Here is a 19,698-nt window from a genome sequence, read left to right on the forward strand (position 1 = left end):
ACATCCCCAAAGAAGGCAATGGCAGAACACATATTTATTATGCAGTTTACCTACTTCCAAAGTCCTCAAGGACTCTAGGTAGCTTATGTTACATGGATAATTAGTCTGGTTTAAAAGAAGCTCTAGTTGCTTTAGATAAACTGCAGTACCAGGAGTGCAATTAAATTAAAAGCATGTTTATTTTTTTTTCAAAATCTGTCAAAATACATTGTTTCAGGATCCACTACTCCCACCTACACTTTTTTACTTTGAATGTTAGTTTTTGGTGGGAGGGGTAATAAGTCTGTTGTGTTCAAACTGCATACAATCTTTGTTTTATAAATTGCAGAAAAATATAGCTAATACGTTTATTGAATTTTTGAAATGAATATTGCACTGCGGACTTTCTAACAACTGCTATAAATCTATTTTTATAGTGTTTGCTATCTATATTTTACAGATTTGAGTCTTGGGAATATTTTGTTACTATTTCAGTCCTACAATGAATTATATTCTGTACAAGTGACACTTTAGACTTTTTTTCCAGAATTCTTCCAGAAACCATATTCCCTTTATGTCATTGGTTATGACTGAAGAGAAACAGAGGTGATTATATAAGAAATACAGTTGACATTAGAAAATATGCAAAATAACTAATTTATTAGCTCTTTGGGGGTAAAAAAAAGACTGATTTTTGGTTTTTGGTTTTTTTTCATTTAATACTTGTATTACTTTTGTGTTTTCCTTACTTGTATTCTTTTCAGATATACATGATCAGAACAGCAAGAAACCAGTGATGGTCTATATTCATGGTGGATCATATATGGAAGGTACAGGGAATATAGTTGATGGCAGCATACTGGCAAGCTACGGAAATGTCATTGTTGTAACCATCAACTACAGGCTAGGGGTTCTAGGTAAGTGATTTTTTTTCCTCTTCTTATTCTTCTTTCCCCAGCTCATTCCCCTCTCTCTCTCTCAATAATTCCTGAAAACTTTTCATACTCACCTTTAATTTTTTTCTCATTCAAAAGAAAAAAGAAAAGAAAAAATCCTTGGGTTACTTACTGAGCAATGAGCTTCATTGAGTTCAATGTGACTTACTTCCAAGTCTTTACCTATACGCTCTTAAACTATAATCCTGTTTGATGTATTTGATTTTATTTTGCATTGATTTAAGTGTAGGGAACCCCTTTATGACAGTTGGTGTGGTATGGTGAAGATAATGGCTTACCATGTTGGAACTTTTTGGAGACTTTCATTCAAAATTATGATTATACCTTCTTATGATTTCACCTCGTCATTTCTTTTGTCGTCTAAGGAAAAAAGACTTGGTCCAAGCTTTGAAAGTCAACTAGATTTTCTTCTTGTTGTTGGAACTCAGTTTTGTCCAGCCTCTTGCCCTCTAATTTTCCACTTCGCTTCCATAATTCCAAGCCAGAATTGCCCAAGAAGTTGAAATCAACACATCTCAGGGACTTGTTGAAGGCTAATGTAACTTACCTGTGATTTTTTTTTTCTTTTTCCTAGATTGCAAATAATAGATTGGCAAAACCAATTTATATTGTTGGCAATATTCTCTTTTTGTGACTGTTTCTGATGTTGCAAAACTCATAAGCTGTGTGGTGTGGTAATATTAAGTCAAAATGACTACACTAAGTTTTATTGCAACTCAGTAACTTACTTATTCTTCCCCAGTAGAAAACTTCCTTACCATCACTCCTTACAATTAATTCATCCCCAAAACTAGCACTGAATAAAACTTCACTGGAGCATTCCTTGTTGCACAAATACAAATATATTAGCAGATATATTTGTATTTGTATTATGGGCAGTGGGGAAGAAGATAAAATATAAGATTTACTACTACTTGAAAAAAATATACCTGTTGCTGTATCTGAATTTGATTTCCAAATTTTAAACAATATAAAGGAGTGTATTCACTGGTCTCTGAAGGTCAGCATAATTTTCTCAGTGGCAGTTGAGTAAATTTATGTCTGCTTTTAAGATTTCTCATACAAGTTAAACAGCTCTGGATTGCTAAAACTTGTGAAACATTAGAACATAAAACTAGTTTACTTCTTGCTAATAGACTGATCATTTTGCATATGTTTATATCAGTTTGTGTGTATCTATATACAGTATCTATCTATACCTGGAAAAGATATGGTATGTCTTTCTCTCTCTCTCTATATATAGGATAATTCAACTCATTGAAATATATCTATCTATCTATCTGGGCAAAAACGTTAGGCAAGTGTGAAAAAATGCTGTAAAGTAAGAATGCTTTCAAAAATATATATTGTAATTGTTTATGTTTATCAATTTACCAAATGCAAAGTAAGCAAACAGAAGAAAAACCCAAATGAAATCAATATTTGGTGTGACCACCCTTTGCCTTCAAAACATCATCAATTCTTCTAGGTACACTTGCACACAGTTTTTGAAGGAACTCAGCAGGTAGGTTGTTCCAGACATCTTGGAGAACTAACCACAGATCTCCTGTGGATGTAGGCTGCCTCAAATCCTTCTGTCTCTTCATGTCATCCCAGACAGACTTAATTATGTTGAGATCAGGGCTCTGTGGATGTGTGGAAACCATCACTTCCAGGACTCCTTGTTCTTCTTAATGCTGAAGATAGTTCTTATTGACATTGGCTGTATGTTTGGGGTTGTCCTGCTACAGAATCAATTTGGGGCCAATCACATGCCTCCCTGATGGTATGGCATGATGGATAAGTATCTGCCTGTATTTCTCAGCATTCAGGACACCATTGATCCTGACCAAATCTCCATCTCCATTGGCAGAAATGCAACCCCAAACTTGCAGGGAACCTCCACCATGCTTCACTGTTGCCTACAGACACTCATTATTGTACCACGCTCCAGCCCTTCGGCAAACAAACTGCCTCCTGCTACAGCCCAATATTTCAAATTTGAACTCATAAGTCCAGAGCACCTGGTGCCATTTTTCTGCACCCCAGTTCCTATGTTTTCATACATAGTTGAGTCGCTTAGCCTTGTTTCCACATCGGAGGTATGGCTTTTTGGCCACAATTCTTCCATGAAGACCACTTCTGGCCAGATTTCTCCAGACAGTAGATGGGTGTATCTGGGTCCCACTGGTTTCCACCAGTTCTGTGCTGATGGCACTGCTGGACATCTTCCAGTGTCAAAGGGAAGTAAGCATGATGTGTCCTTCATCTGCTGCATTAAGTTTCCTTGGCTGACCACTGCATCTCCGGTCCTCAACACTGCCCATTTCTTTGTGCTTCTTCAAAAAGCTTGAACAGCACATCTTGAAACCCCAGTCTGCTTTGAAATTGTTGCCTGGGAGAGACATTGCTGATACAGTGGAACTACCTTGTGTCCTGTTGCTGTGATCAGTCTTGCCATGGTGTATGTCCTGTGACATGAAACTGTCTTCCACAACCTCACCTTAGTAGCAGAATTTGGCAGTTCCTCACCCAGTTTTAAGCCTCCTACACAGCTGTTTCTGTTTCAGTTAATGACTGTGTTTCAACCTACATATGAAATTGATGATCATTAGCACCTGCTTGGTACAATTGGTTAATCATACACCTGACTCTAATCCTACAAGATCCTGACTTTGTGCAAGTGTACAAAGTGTGCAAGTGTAAGAATTGATGCTGGTCTGAAGCCAAAGGGTAGTCACACCAAATATTGATTTGATTTAGATTTTTCTTCCATTTGCTCACTTTGTGTTTTGTAAATTGATAAACATAAACAATTACAATATATATTTTTGAAAGCATTCTTACTTTACAGCATTTTTTCACACCTGCCTAAAACTTTTGCACAGTATTGTATATGTGTGTGTGTGTACACAGAGAGAGAGAGACAAAGACAGAGAGAGAAAGACACCCCCCCCCACACGTTTTATCTATATCTCTTTATTTCTTTTCCTGCTTAAAAATCATTAAGTGGGATCAGTTTGTTTCAATGAGCTAAATTACCTTTCCCATTAGCAGAGGACTTAGATCATATATAGAAATAAGCAAATATATTTTAGCTTCTGGTAAGAGTTATTTTGTGTGCGTGGTACCAGGTATGGTTTTATTTTCAATAAAAGACCACTAAAAAGATATATATTCTGTATATTGCAAGTGCACTTGTTTTCAATTATATTAGTTTGAACAAACAGTTGGGCTGTTGCCATTTTTCATATTTTCTATATGTGCATGGGTGTGAAGTATTTTTTTCCTATATTTTATATACGTAACACTGTACATAATAACACATATTATTTGATGGATATTATAACATTCTGATTTAATTCATGTTTGCCACAACTACTGTAATAAAATAGTTTTCTGATATGGCAAAATGACATCTGAGTGGCTTCAGATCTCTTTACTGTTAAGGATCTTGAACTATTCAAATGCCAGTGAAATATACACACACACTTTATTGTTTTCTGTTTTCATTGTTTTGGCTTCATATTCTGAATATTAATGCTAGGCATCTCAGGCAATTCTCAGAATTGGAATGCTAGACAAATATTTGCTAATAAATATAACCTGATACTGAAATTTGGAGATGCAATATAATGTAATGTGCATATTTTGTTGCTAAAGTGGGCAGTGTAGTTGTGTTAATAAAGACACTATTTCTCAACCCATCCTATTCCAGCCAAGTTATTCTCTATCAGGAGACAAATTCCAGGAGAGGAATGGGGAGCAGTGGATTGTATAAACAAATTGTGTAGTTATTAAGTATTGCCTTTGGACTGGGGAGATTTAGACTGAAGTCCCCACTCCATCACAAAACTCATTGGTGTTATCTATTTCATCTCAGTTGTGCCTAGGCCTCTGTTGTAAAGATAAAATTAGGAGAGAGTTTCATATATCACCCTGACCTTCTAGAGAAAGGTTGTGATATAAATGCTATAAACATATAGATTTGTCAAAATAACTATGTACTTCAGGCCTAGAACATCATTTGTATCCAAAATGTATCTTTTAATTGTGTCCAGTCAAAAGACTGTACCTTCAGATACTTATAAAACTTACACCTAAGTTCCTAAGTGCAAAGTCACACTGACTTGGGTTTCTTTCATGTAATATGAAAAAGGAAAGTGAAAATGCCACAGAAATGAAAAGAAAGGTAGGTCTGTTTTATTCAATAACCACTGTGTCTATGGCTTCAAAAACTAAAGGACCTATGAAAACATTATGACCATTTTTTTTTAGTACAAAAAAGTTTTCTCCTTGTATATGGGAGAACACATATGCAAGATAGAGACAATGTATACAGAGGAGGTAGTGTGTCAAGCTGGACTTTACAGTAAATCTCAAATCTCCTGACATTTTATGATTTAGTTCAACTCCTCAGCTTGATTTGGCAGAAGACTCACAGACCCAGCCTAGTTAAAGTTCAGATCTTCATTATAGATGATAAAGAAGCAATACACATCAATGGATTGCCCACTGCTAGTGCAAAAATGTAAAAAGTGTTTATTCATCCCATTCTTCCAAATTAATCAATACTTGGCACTGAAGCTGAGCAGCTGTATGTTTACAGAGTGTGGTTCTCTCTAGTGTGGTTGCCATTGGTTCCCCCTTTAACTCTTATGTATGAATTTCAATCTTTTTTTTTTCTCCATTAAGTAAAAGCAATAAACACCAGAGATAAGGATTGGGTTTTTTTTTCCCCCACCCAGTTTGGAAATAGCATTATACAATGATGGTTCCCCCCCGCCTACATCTTCATTCTAAACAGAGAGTAGGACTGTCTTTAGGGCTAAGGCACTAAATGTTTTAATAATTCAAGCTAACATAAACCCACTTGCTTCAATTCCTGATGCTTATGAAGTTATAATACATATGTTTTAATTATTTTAATTAAATATTTTAATTAAAGTTATAATAATATGTTTGCCATTGCTTCTATAATTTCTTCTGTTAAAATGTACATGGAATAGTATTAAATTGTTGCTGCTAATTTGACAATCTCTCTCTGTATGTGCATGTGTCTGTGTGTGTGTGCTGCAATGCTGGATCAAATCCACACGTAAATTCTGGACAGAAAATTTTTTATTCCATACCCTCATAAAACATTATCGAATTTCATTCATCCAATGAATTATCTCTAGTAAAAGTTGCAACTCATTCTAGTGGCCAACATACAACATTCTTTGACAAATGAAGTGCCTCACATACTCTTTAGATGTATGAATTTATATTCGAGATAATTTTGATCACACATTTAGCTATAGAAATCAATGTATCCCTTGATACATAAAAATTCATCCACCAAAGATCCTATAAAACAGATATGACTATAGTACCTTTACCAGCCATGAAGAAAATGGTTAAGATCTTCATACTAAAAAATTACAAAAGGACTACATTACATAGTCCTTTTAATCCATTTTGATTTCAGCCTCATAGGCATTAGTCTCCTTCACCCACTTATTGAGTGGAAATTATTTCTGAATCAAATTATTAGGGTTACATTGTAATTGTAAAATTAAATAATATTTTATCATTCCCATGAAATTGCTCATTATATCTATACTTAATTATTGAATTTTATAAGAATTTGCAAATGTTTAAGCTGTTCAGTGCTAGTGATGAAAGAGATATACTATAACACTGAATACCTTATTCCCCCAAAGCCAACCAATAACAGCTCACCTGTCTTTAATGTGTACATCCATGTATTTTACAAAATACATCCACGTTTACTAGATGCTGAAAATTGCCAAATGTCTACAAAAACCAGCTGCTGGAAGAAAATAATACCTTTCAAAGAACACATTAGCCTGTAATCTTCATTCCCTCAGCCTTTCCACTTGTAATGCTTTTAAAGCTTCACATCCATCTTGATTCTCTTTGTCTAGAGATTCTTTAATTGTGTTTTCAAAATGTCTAAGAAAATGTGCTTCATATATGACTGATGGAGAAAAATCTCTTTATCTTCTCTAGATTTTGCAGTGCTTTCACAGGCACAGCCTTTTGAGGGATCATAAATACTAAATGTTCTAAACCATAATTGCATTATGAGACTTACATTGTACAACCAATCCCTAGACTGTCTGAGAAGCTTAGACAGCAGAACTATTGAAGAAGATAAAGGGGAATTGAGAGTTCTTTTACTTCCTTGTTATACTAGAAAGCAAAGATCACACATTAAAAACATCAGTGCAGGTGATAGACATTAAAAACACCAATGAAGAGTTGAGTTGAAATCCAATGGAGATTTGCATAGATATAAATCCTTATCACAGTGAATGTCAATGCTTACTCAAATAGGCTTAGGCGGAGTGCAAATTTCAAACTAATTCATATTAAAGAGTATACGTTTTTATGTTTTTGTTTTTATGTTGCATTTTAATGAATTTTTGTCTTGTTGTAAACTGCCCAGAGTCAGTTTCACGAGATGGGCAGTGACAAATTTGATGAATAAATAATCAAGATAAATTGGACAATCGTTTTTCTAGATTAATCATTATTTCAGGTTTTATAAGTTTTGTCCTTTTGTCCTGATGCAAGGATCGCCCACTAAATGTTTCTATGCACTTGCCTGAATGCCTTTGCTGTATCTCAGTATTCTACAGCTCAACAGGCTGAGGATGTCTTAAGGTGCCACAGTGTGGAATTGGTGTTTTCCTAATATCCCAAATCAAGATATTGTGTACAATGTAGTCCACACTGATATGCATCAGTGGGATGGCCTGAAATGATGAGTTTTGCGCTGGCAATCTTGAGAATTCAATTTGTACTGCCAGATTACTTTGGAACCACCTCCTTTAGTCTGGGCCCTGATACAACTCCTCTCCTCCAATTCTTTGATGCCAGCCACAATTGTTAGGCTAAATAATCAACTGGTTGATCCATAATTTCAGTTTGATGATGATTAGTTAAATTGGTCAACAATGGAACAGGAAAGAAAAGAAAAAAGAAAAAATGCAGAGCATAGAGTACCAAAGTGTTATAAATTTCAACATGAAGTGGCTTTTCATGTGATGGGTAATATGAGTAGGACTGTTTCCATCAACTGAAACTCCAACCAGGGCCATTGGAATGATGTGCATTATAGCTGTATGAATAGCAGTAAAGACAGACCCATTCTGACTGTATGATAAGGGTGCTCTATAGGGGCATCAAGACATAGAGTAACATGATTTTCTGACATCTCCAAGGTGGGAGAGGGGGAAGACAAAGCAACCATGTGGATGTTGCATTTGTCAGAATTTTGTTTTTAAGAGAACTGCACAATTATGAGTCTGTATTCAGAAAGAATAACTGGCATCGGAGTAGCTTCAAGCTTATATGCTGTGTATCTTAAGTTTTACATGATTGTCCCCATATTTGTTATTTTATCAGTATTAAAAATAAGAAATAGATTTTTTTACTTTTGAAACATTCCATGTTGAATTAAAACAATTCTAAATTATACTGCATGAAAATATGCAGTGTTCAAAAACCTAGCTTTCCCTATCCCTAAATAAAATTGGCAATATTCCCTGTAGTCACAAGGCTATTTTTGTGCCAACCTTTTGAGATAGACAAGATCAGGAAACAAGAGTCACTAGGACTGTTGTGAAAGTACTTAATGTGGTTAGTGTATCAGAAACTTGAAAGCCTGTCAAAGCCCCTCTCTACTTCAACTTATACCTAACAGAATCAAGGCAGATTTGTTTTGAATTTCTCACACTTTCTACTTTTCCAAAACTTGGATATCTTTTATGTAATTGGCTCGGTATTCCCCTCTCCCCTTCTCTGAGTCAAACCCACATTTCTTCTCCCATCAGAGACACTTCCATTCTCATTCACAACAGTGAGCCTGGTAGTTGTCAACAGACATAGCCAAGATAGAATTAGACTAATTTGGAATGTGCCCCTCCCCCCCTTGTTGCCTGGCAACAGCAACTGGGGACACCAAGGTGGAAAGTCTTTTTCCTTTTGGTGATCATTATCTAGAGAGCCAGAAATAGTTAATCCAAACAAGACAGAATTGTTCTGAGTTTCTTTCTCACACTTTCTACTTTCCCAGGACTGATATCTTTTCTGTAACAGCTAATACTTCCCCTCTCTCTTCTGTAGGCCAAATCCACATTTCTTCACATTGTGGGATCCATTCTAGTTAATCATGCAAGCCACATTTATATACTTTTATCAGCAGGATATGTTTACATGCTATCCAGTAAAATGAAGTAATAATGCTAGAATTAGAATTAATAGTATCTGAAGCATGGTGACCCAGCACTGAATGTTATAGTTTCAAGTTTTCATTTAATTGGTTTACATTTTAATTAACACATTTACTGATAGATGTGTATTTTATCTGAGCTAGAATTGTGAAAGAAGGATGTCAAAATATGCATATTAGGGCTTTGCTGGCATACCTTCTCTAATTCACCATTCTGGAAAAATTATGGGAGGACAATTTTCTGTTTTTGTGCAGAGAGGAAAGAAAAATGCAAAATGATTTTGGTAGAAGGGTAGACCATAGCTTCAATTTATGTATGCAAGTTTCCTCATCTCACATAATTTAGATAGCACACATTTACTACCTTCATTAATTTATGTATCTCTCTACATGGAATAAAACAAATAGTCTTCTGAACAGCAAGGAATGTTTAAAATGCTGCCTGATTAAAAGGACTGTATCTGCCGCAGTATTAGGTATTATAAATCACCTTTTTCTCCTTTGCCTAATATTCTCATAAATATTTATATAGCTGCTTCTCTGGTGCACCCATAAAAAAGTACGCATCAATTCTTTATATGCAATATACTATGATTTTTAGTGCCTTGCAAATCAGTATAGGGTTGGAGAAGAAATTTAGAACCCATTATGGGTATTTTTGGAGTCCAACCATTTAAGGCACTGAGGTAACTAAATATCTACTTCTAAACATGCCAACCAATCAAAGCTCTGAGGTCTTCACATAACTGTATGGAAGAGGAAAAATGAGTCTCCACATGTTACCATTGTTCTCCTCGCACAGCCTGGGAAGACTTCAGGCTCCTTTTTCTCCTGGCTGTGAGCAGATGACATATTTCTGCAGAGTTAGGTATCATTGACATCCAACAGCTTACAATTTCAGTGTGAAAGATGAGAAATAAATAAACAAAAAAATAAAGGCAATAATAAAACAATGAAATATAACATGCAATAAAAAGAAAAGCAATAACAATAGTGACAGCTAATAAAAAAGTATGCCTTACTGTAGGATATTTGACTTTACAAAAAAGGGGGGAAAAGCCTACTGCATCTTTCCAAGTGGAACATATACATTTAAAACTGGAGTTGTGTTTGTTGGTTGGTTGGTTTTTTCATAAACATAAGAGTAAATTTCTGGAGTGGAAATGAAATTAGGGTTACTGACTACTCATTTTCCCCACAACACTCTTACCTGCTCCCCAGAGTCTCTCAAGAATATAGTCTGACTCCATGAATTACCCAATTGTCAATTTTCCTGCTCCCCAGAGTCTCTCAAAAATATAGTCAAGACTTCATGAATTACCCAGTTGTCAATTTTCTTTCCAAATGTATGTAAGCTGGTGATTTGCACAAGGGAATTATGTAGGAAATCTTGGGGCAGGCACTTGAAATTATTTACTATATAGTTTGTGGGAGTTAGATGTCTGTGAAGTTTAGTTCATTTCTTCTGAACATGATAAAATAACCTGATTAAAGAATGGATCTGCCTTTCATTTCAGCACACATCAGAAAAAACAACACATTGCAAGAATATGATATCTGCTGCAAGTCAGTTACCATACAGGTGGTCCTTGGTTAACAACTATTTGTTCAGCAACTGTTCAAACTTATGACAGTACTGAACAAGTGGTACTTACAACTGGTCCTCATACTTACATTGGTCACAGTGTCCCATGGTTACATGGTCACCGTTTGCAACCTTCTTTGTCAACTTCCTAAAGCAAAGTCAATGGGAAAGCCAACAGAAGGTTGCAAATGGAGACCACATGATGTCCTCACTTAATGACCTGTGGTGATTCACTTAACAATGGTAACCAGATGTGCCAGAATTTCTGTTGCTAAGTGGCATGGGTCACATGATGTTGTGCCTTAAAGCCATGTCCCTTAGCGATGGAAATTCTGGTCCCAATTACTGTTTTTAAGTGAGAACTACCTGTATTACTTGTTGGAACTGTTAAGTAGGTCATAAGAAATTTATGTAAATATATTTCCATTTATAGTTTTCAAAGCCAATTCCTTAGAAAACTATGTGTTATTTTAAATAAGGGTGCTGGGAATTTTCAAGTAAGTGAAACCTCTAATTTGCAGAACTTGATACAAAAGATTTTGCATGCAATGAGACAAATTTCCATGGCTATAGAGATAGAGATATATACTATAAGACCATGTGGTTAAACTCAAATATCTGTTAAATCTGAATGTAATTCACACTATTTGTGTTCTTTGTGTAATAATGAATTTGCAATGATTTACATAAGTCAAATCCCATAAATTGACACAAATGATGAAAAAGCAAGAGTACTGCTGATCAGAGCCTACTCTTCACCTTTACATCAGGAATATTGATCTTCAATATCTTTATTCAGCATCTTATAAGAATTGTTTTCCTAGTTCTATTAATAATGTGAATGAAGGATATGCTGGATTTCTGAACAGTTTAATTGAGTGTAAGTCATGCTGTGCTTATTCAAATCTGTCCCTTCTGCTTTGGTCATTGACAGGGTATGCCATACTGTAATCAACTCTGCTTCTGCAGGGTTAAGCTGTTAAATCACTAAATCATGTAAAATTCTTCTGTAGCTTCTATCATATGGAATACCTAAGATGTATTATTCCTATTTTTAGTCAGTTCTGGTATCTAATTTTCCTAATGGCCAATGTTAACAGAATCATGACTTTTACTGATGCCAAATTCTTCTGTTCATTTATGCAGATTCATAAAAACATGTTTGCTTCCTTCCTTCCTTCCTTCCTTCCTTCCTTCCTTCCTTCCTTCCTTCCTTCCTTCCTTCCTTCCTTCCTTCCTTCCTTCCTTCCTTCCCCTGTTTTTTACACTTTGTCTTATTTTTCATTATAATTATATAGTTTTAATTCTGTTTGGTAATTTGATTGGTTGAGGAAGAGCATATTGTAGTTCTGTGTTTTCCTGGTAGGACTTAATCATATAATAATGTTGAATGATTAGGAACAGAATTATCTAAAACACTAATCCCTAACCCCAACCCCAGCAAAAAAAAAAAAAAAACAGCATGTGTTTGATATTTTGGACCAAATCACACTCCCAGGAACATCATTATCTAGGACTAAAATTAGTTGGGAAACCCTGAACTGCAACCATGTTTGTTTATTTATTGTCCTTTGTCCCAGTAGTCAGGTAGTTGTGAAAAACCTGTTAGTTTGATAATTGGTAGGTGAATGCTAAGTCAATATTTTCATTTTGTTTTGGAGCCATGACATTGGTAAGATTAACTATACTTCTTAAAGAGCCCATGCAATGCTTTTATCTTTATTTTGAATACAAAGCTATATTTGGGCCTGAATCAGTTGATTATACTATCAAAAGAGTTGTCTTTTGAGTTTGGTTTGGACCTTTTGGGATGTTATTCATTAAACAAAAAGGAAACAGTAATCTATATTTTAGGTCAGATAGGTCATACGCAACCAGATAATTGATGCACTGCTTTGATAAATTAACTGTTAATTGTGGTGGATATGTAAATGACATGTCTTCAAAGGTTTGAAGATTAGCTTACAGTACAAAAGGCATTTATAAGTTGCTTAACTAGGGTTTCTCAGATGAAGTAAACCATCTTCACTCATCAAGTTAACATAGTTTAAGCCTCTGTCCTCAGTGTTCTTGATTGTGGTGTTATATTTTGTAAAATGAGAAGTTCTACTTTGGCTCCAATATAATAAGGGTACAAGCCATAAAGAAAATTTGTCTATTGAGAAAAATGGTGATTGATTTTACTGATTAGTGGTATGCGCTATTGATAAAACAATGCAATTTAAAATAGCAGGATCAGCAAGAAATTACTGTGCTCATGGTGTAAATCACCAAGTGTAAGATCTAATCAGCTTTCTAGAGGCAAATGGAAGTTATGTTGAATGAGTTTTCTTTATAAAATTGCAAGGTCAGCTTCAATTAGAACAACGTTCATATAATATACATTATGATGTGTCTTTACTGCATATTCTGTATTATAATACATAATATATACTGCATATTATCAAGCATTTCATATTGCTTCAATGTATATAATAAAGTAAAATGTTCAGAATAAAAGAGCACAAAGCAATAAAAATTCATAAATTAGTATCCTTATAATCAGAACCTCAAACATCAGAGAGATGAAGGAGGTACCAGTAGACACTGAAAACATAACACAAATTGTAGGGGTAAAAAAAAAAAAGTCTAGATAGTAAAGATATTACTGTAGTTAAAATCAGTCGTTATCTATTCACCAAATGAAGTTTTTCAGAAAGTGATGGTACCAGTCAAATATGTTTGGATATCCATAACAATCTAACACACTTATGAATGGGACAATGATATTTCAGGTTAGTCTTTCTTGATTGCTTATGGATATATGTGCTAATATGATCGTTTTGTACAAAATACTCAGCTTATGCAGTTCCCTGAGTCCAGCAGCATGACCAAGTGGCCCATCAACATTTATGCCATTTCATTCAGTTACACTCTAATCTTAAGAAAAGCCTATAGAGAAGGTATTACATTAGTCAAATTTTAAGGATATCATTTTGAAATTATTTTTGTATTTCTAATTAACATAATGCAGTCTACTGTCTCTCTGTCCCAGAAAATGTGTCATTGGCATACAAACCAAAATTAATTTGAACCTTCTCATGAAGATTATCAGAGTCTCCATAAATTTCATGGATGCACTCCTAAAGTCATTAGTTTGTAATGGTTTGTTCAACAAGAGTGCAGTTCCTACACTGAAAAGTAAACTTTTTTCCCAGACCTAAAACTACTAACTTGCAGGCGTATCAGAATTCAGACTCAGTTGCTTGTCATTCTGCATCATTTAGTGCAACCACTGGATCAAGAGGTGACATACTCCATTCTGATTCATATATGTGAGACACTGTTTCCCTGAAACCATTTCATGACAATTCCCAATAGCTTCATACAGGAGTCTGATGCTTTGGAAACACAATTGTACTCTGTGCCAGGCTGCATTACAACTGCCAACATGTTCTGGATGAAAATGCACTCAGGATCTGAAGTTTATGATTTTTGGAAGGGGTGGGATAGGTTTGTACCTGCATGCTCAGGTAATTGATAAAGCCAGTGTACTTATACAAATGAAGCTGATCCATTGAAAGTCAGGCCTGAACATGACAAGGTAGTCATAGTGATGGATCCCTTGATTACGTCTCTGTTCATTTTATTGTCTGTCTTTGTCCTTTGGAAAATTATGTTGTATTTTCTTATTGGCTTTAATTGTTATTATCAGGTCCGAATAGTGCATAAGAAAGAATCAGAATGGTGAGGTACAAATATAAATAGATATATGTAGCATGTGTGTGTTATCAATTGTATTAGAAATCTATGGTTTTTCTAAATGTAATCTTGAAATGTATGAAGTTTCATGGTTAGTGAAACTTTTATTTTTATTTTATTAAAGCACTGTTTAGCATGATTTCATGTAAAATTAGTTAACTTAAGAAAGAGTTAACTTCACTGTAAAATGATGCCGTCTATGAATGTGCACATGGTATATGTTTATTACTTACAGGAAAACCTGTAACTAATTCAGATATTATTGAAAGTAACTTCCTGAACGTGTGATCAAGAAGTGTGCCATGTTGAGGAGACTGACTGTTTATACTATGCACACTTGAAGATTCTGCAGCTGTAGTGTGTATACTACAAACATCTGCAGATGTGGTCTGGAGTCTGTGGAATGGACAGACATTGTTGGTTAGAGTTGCTGTTTGATGAAGACAGTGTCAGGAGAGAGATGAATTTCTGCTTTCCACTGATATGTTCAAGTACCTTCATGACTTGGGATTTCATTTTCAATTTGGATGAGAGTGGTTAAAAACATTTTCAGCGTAGAATACATTTATTTGGTTGTGTAATTTCTGGGATTTTGTACACTTGTCTATTTGAAGGCCACAGCACCATAAATTATATAACCCATAATTATATAACTCATAACCCATAATTATTTCAAATATAGTAGGGTCACTAATTTTCTTTCATGGCCAAGTCAACATATTATTAACTGACTGCTTGTGATTTTCAAAACCAATTGTCAGTAATTCGTACATCCTATGATTTTCCTTTGATATGGCTCCCAAGAGGCAATTATATAGCCTTTTTCTTCTCCTGAAGGATGTGACAATGAGGATTAAATAAATCAATATTTTTAAATAGGCCAAATTTAATAATTGAAACATCTCAGGACAATTTGTTATAGCTACTGAAAATAAATGAAAAGCAAGACTGGGAAAACTTATCTTTCCTGTCCAAATATTTTCAGAGAAAAAGGAAATTATTTTTCAACTGGAATTATGATTTTTTTTTTCTTGTCTGAGACCTGGAGATGCTTAGTCAACAAATTTTCATAATTCCAGCTAACTATATAATATACTACTTAGGATGAAAAGGGGGATAGCTTGGATCACAAAACTATAATTACTATATATTATCATCCAATATATAGGAAGTCAGGCAAGAATCATTACAGATGCTTACTCAACTAGGTTGCTCATCCATTAACTACCTCAAACAGAAACTTCCTGAAGAGAAAGAAAGGAAAGCATGGAATGATTACTCTAGAACAGTATTGTCCAAACTTGGCCACTTTAAGATGAGTGGACTTCAGCTCCCAGAATTCCCCAGCCAGCATGGCTGGCTGCGCAATTCTGGGAGTTTAACTCCACTCATCTTAAAATGGCCAAGTTTGGACAACACTGCTCTAGAAGCTGCACAGCTGGGCTTTCTAGCCCTTTACCCACCCACTCATAGCTGCCATTTTGGTAGAAAATGGAACTTTTTTTTTTAATTGTATGCTACCCAGAATGTGTGTGTATGTACACACATATACATACATAAACACAGATATATACATATACAAACAAACACACAAACATTCTTTAAGCTGTTTCCCTACCTTGTATATTTGTATTTGTAAATGGATTTGGAAAGATTGTTATCCTGAAAGAAAGGATATAAATAATTGACCTAAAAAGGATGTACCTGAGCTAATGAGATTTCCCCTAGTTCCAAAAGGAATCATGAGGTAATCCCTTTGAATCATGTATGAAGTAACATGAGGAATAGAAGCCGCCATGCCTTTTCTTCTGTGTCATTTCCGAGATACTCTGATGCTTTTTCAGCAATCCAAGCTCAGTCCTCACCTAAAGTATGTGTTTGCTTGTTGCAAGTGTGTGTGTCTGTGTGTGTCTGTCTGTCTATCTGAAATGATACTACTACCAAAAGAACGTAATGTATTTTGACTATGTAAGCATTCATATGTATTCACTATTTATATAAAGGATATTACAAAACCTGTTGTCTAGCTTGGGAAACTCTTCACTCTGTGAAAAAAGAATGAATGTCTTTCATATGTGCTTGTGTTTGGCATTTAATACAATTAAATGTAATTGTATTAAATTACATTTAATACAATTATAAGGAGGTAATGGATAATGATATTCTTGATTTTTTTCTAAAACTTTTTTTTGTTGGTCTCTTGGACATTCCAAGAAGTGTATTACTTTAACTCTCAGGTGATTTATATCCCCAGCCTTCAAACCTTTTGGAAAATTCATTAGAATCAGTTTAGAATTTGCAGCTGTTCAGCATCTGTTAAGATAAAGATATACTCTATTTTTAAAAATGTTTTACTAGATGGCTCTCTATAGCAGATTCCCCCGTTTGCATAATTCCTGAACACATAACAATCTGAAACTGCAAGATGCCAAAAAAATGTGTAGGATGCAGGGAATTAGCTTTTTCTTGATATAATCAAAATAATCATAACTAATTCCCTTCATGCTCAAACATTAACTTTTATGCCCTTTAACCACTCTTTTTCAGCCAAAGCCATGGGAAAGAAACATAAAATGAGGAAAAATATTTCTTACAACGCATGTGTAAAATAGTTGACACAATTTGAGTGATACCAGAAAACTAATTATCCTTTTTAAAGATGTATGTTGGTATCACTATCTTTGCATGAAGAAAAAATATGTAGATTTCTAGACTCATCAGTTGATATTTGATTCTGAACATAAGGCTGCTGTGGAAGACAGGAATCAGAGGCGTACTTTTTTTGGTCAAAAAAGCCAAATTACAGCCACGATCAAAGCTTCAACCATTTTGTGTGTGTCTGTGCAACACATATTTTATAAACAGGTAGAGCTTTGGCTGGTGTGGGTCTTCCGGGCTGTGTCGCCGTGTTCTGGAAGTTTTGTTTCCTAACGTTTCACCAGCATCTGTGACCGGCATCTTCAGAGGGCAGGAGCACAGACAGGAGCAGTTCTCTCTGTGCCCAGGTAGAGCTTTGATTGTATCATCCTGGCCACCATCTTGATTTTTTTTACTATATACTGCAGACACTCCTGACAATAATAATTTGTCTTGTGGCTGCATATGTCAACCAGTTGCCTTCCACTGCCATAATACCCAGCAACTCTGCTTCCCCAGATAATTGGGGAATTGGGAAGTTGGGAATGGATTTTTTTTTTTTTTTGTCCTGTAGAGATATGCACTACGAAGAGAAAAAACAGAAGCTGGATTTCTTGATTTATTTATTTTGGAGTGGGAGGAAGGAAAAACAAAAGAGAAACTGAGAGCACCTGGGCTTGTGAGAAAAGGCCACACAGAAAATATCTGGACTATTGGATACAGTGAAAAAAAAGAGCTCTTGACTCTGATTGTGGTAGCAGCACAGTAGGACAGCAAGTAACAGTTACCTGCCTTGTAATTTCATCAGCCCCCAGCCTGATTTCATTAGACATTTGAGAGACCTTGAGTTTTTAATTGCCAACTATTCATTTAAAAGTTGAATAACTTTCATTATGAACGCCTTAGAGATCCTAGAGGTCTATGGTATAACATTTAATAAAAACAATAATATAATACAGAGTTTTGTAAATAGTCTTAAATTGTGTGTTTACATAATTGTCTGTGAGCTTCCCATCTTGTTAACTAAGCACTTTTATTTCTACAAGCCATGTGAAAATTGTCCCTGTGCTCACCCACAAGTGTGGAAGCTACTTCCTTTGGTCCATTCTGATGTAATATGGTGAATATTGTAACTATGCCTATAGGAAATATTATGTGTGTCTTTGCCATGGAATTAACATCATATTTTAGAATGTGCATGTGGATTTATTGGAGCTACAATCACAGAAAAGGTTCATTCTCAGAACAGATTGTTATTGCATTTGCACCAAATTACCTTGGACAATTATTATTTTTATTTTGTGCTGATTATATGCTAGCTCCATCTATATGCTATTTATGTGATGCATATGGTGATTTTCTTTGAAGTATACAAACATGGCTACACCAAAAAGCTCTACTGGATATAAACGTATACATAGATCTCTCTTCTTGAAAAAGGTGTTTGCTTCAGAATGAACTCCTTCAATGCTCAGAGCTCCCACAATATGAATCTTCCTCCCATACGTAACTTCAGAAATACAGTACGTTAAAACGTGGAGTCCATGAATCAGGTGGAATGTACATCAATATGTTAACAATATTTTTTAAAAAGCATGTTTTGAGTAGTCAACAAAATGAATTTCCTCTTAGGTGGATTCAGAATGTGATATTCAGTAGTCCTTTGTTTAATGGATAATAATTACCAGTAACAAATGACATATTGAAAATATTCCCTCTTGTGTGGTTGAACCTATCAGGTTTGCTCAAAGATGATCCCAAACTTCATTTGCAAATTTGAAAACCACCCATTTGCTCTCATTTTCTTCCAGAAGGATTTGATTGTGTATAACCAGTAGTTTGCAAAGTGTCTTTTTTTTTTAATTTATTGACCACATTGATTGAAGAAAAAAAAAAAAAGAGGTGTGCTTCTAATAAACCTTTCTTGAGTTTGAAAGCAAAACCAGGGAGGAAATGAACTCCCAAATGCCAGTATAGTAAATTTCATTAATCAGACCTGACACAATTTGAATGTACACATTTTCAATGGCATTGTAAAAATAAATATAAGAGCACATTGTAAACATCACAATGCTTGTTAGATATAGAGTATTCAGATCCAAAGGGTTTCACATCTGGCACGGGCACCCTTGCTGGACCTGCTGAGTGGTCCTAAAGCATTTTCAGATCTCACACAGTATCTGTTGGCAGATACAATCCATGTTTGAGTTAAAGAGCATTATCCAACTATATCCACATATTTAAGGCCTCCCAAATTCAACCTAGTGTTTTCTTGAGCTCACACAGCTATTATGGAGCCCAGGAAAATGCAGTGTTCCTTTTCAAAAATGACAAGGAACATTGTTCAAAAACAATGCCCATGTGAAATTCAATATTCCTGGCATAGTCTGTTTCTGAACTGATTACTACATATCTCTATTTGATATATAACAACTAGGACAAAAGTCTGACTTTTTTATTTACAGTGAGATTCTTAAAAATAGCATTGGTTATTAAACAGCAGTTATACAAAGATTTAACTATAAAAGCATTTAACTATATTGCTTGTTTGACAAAGCAAAAAAGTCATGTAATCTCAG

At 35.0% G+C, this 19,698-nt stretch overlaps 1 protein-coding gene across 1 annotated transcript in view; it reads left to right on the plus strand.

Moving 5' to 3' along the window:
- Positions 1 to 19,698, plus strand: part of NLGN4X (neuroligin 4 X-linked) — a 165,920-nt gene that overhangs the window by 93,171 nt on the left and 53,051 nt on the right. Inside the window, exon 4 of the mRNA XM_088144962.1 lies at positions 744 to 896. Coding sequence (XP_088001088.1) covers positions 744 to 896 — 153 coding nt within the window. The remainder of the gene's footprint in view (positions 1 to 743; positions 897 to 19,698) is intronic.

Source organism: Python bivittatus, unplaced genomic scaffold, assembly GCF_059951505.1.
Source record: "Python bivittatus isolate LINGU-HERP-01145 unplaced genomic scaffold, Pbiv_v1 ctg000350_np1212, whole genome shotgun sequence".
NCBI lineage: Eukaryota > Metazoa > Chordata > Lepidosauria > Squamata > Pythonidae > Python > Python bivittatus.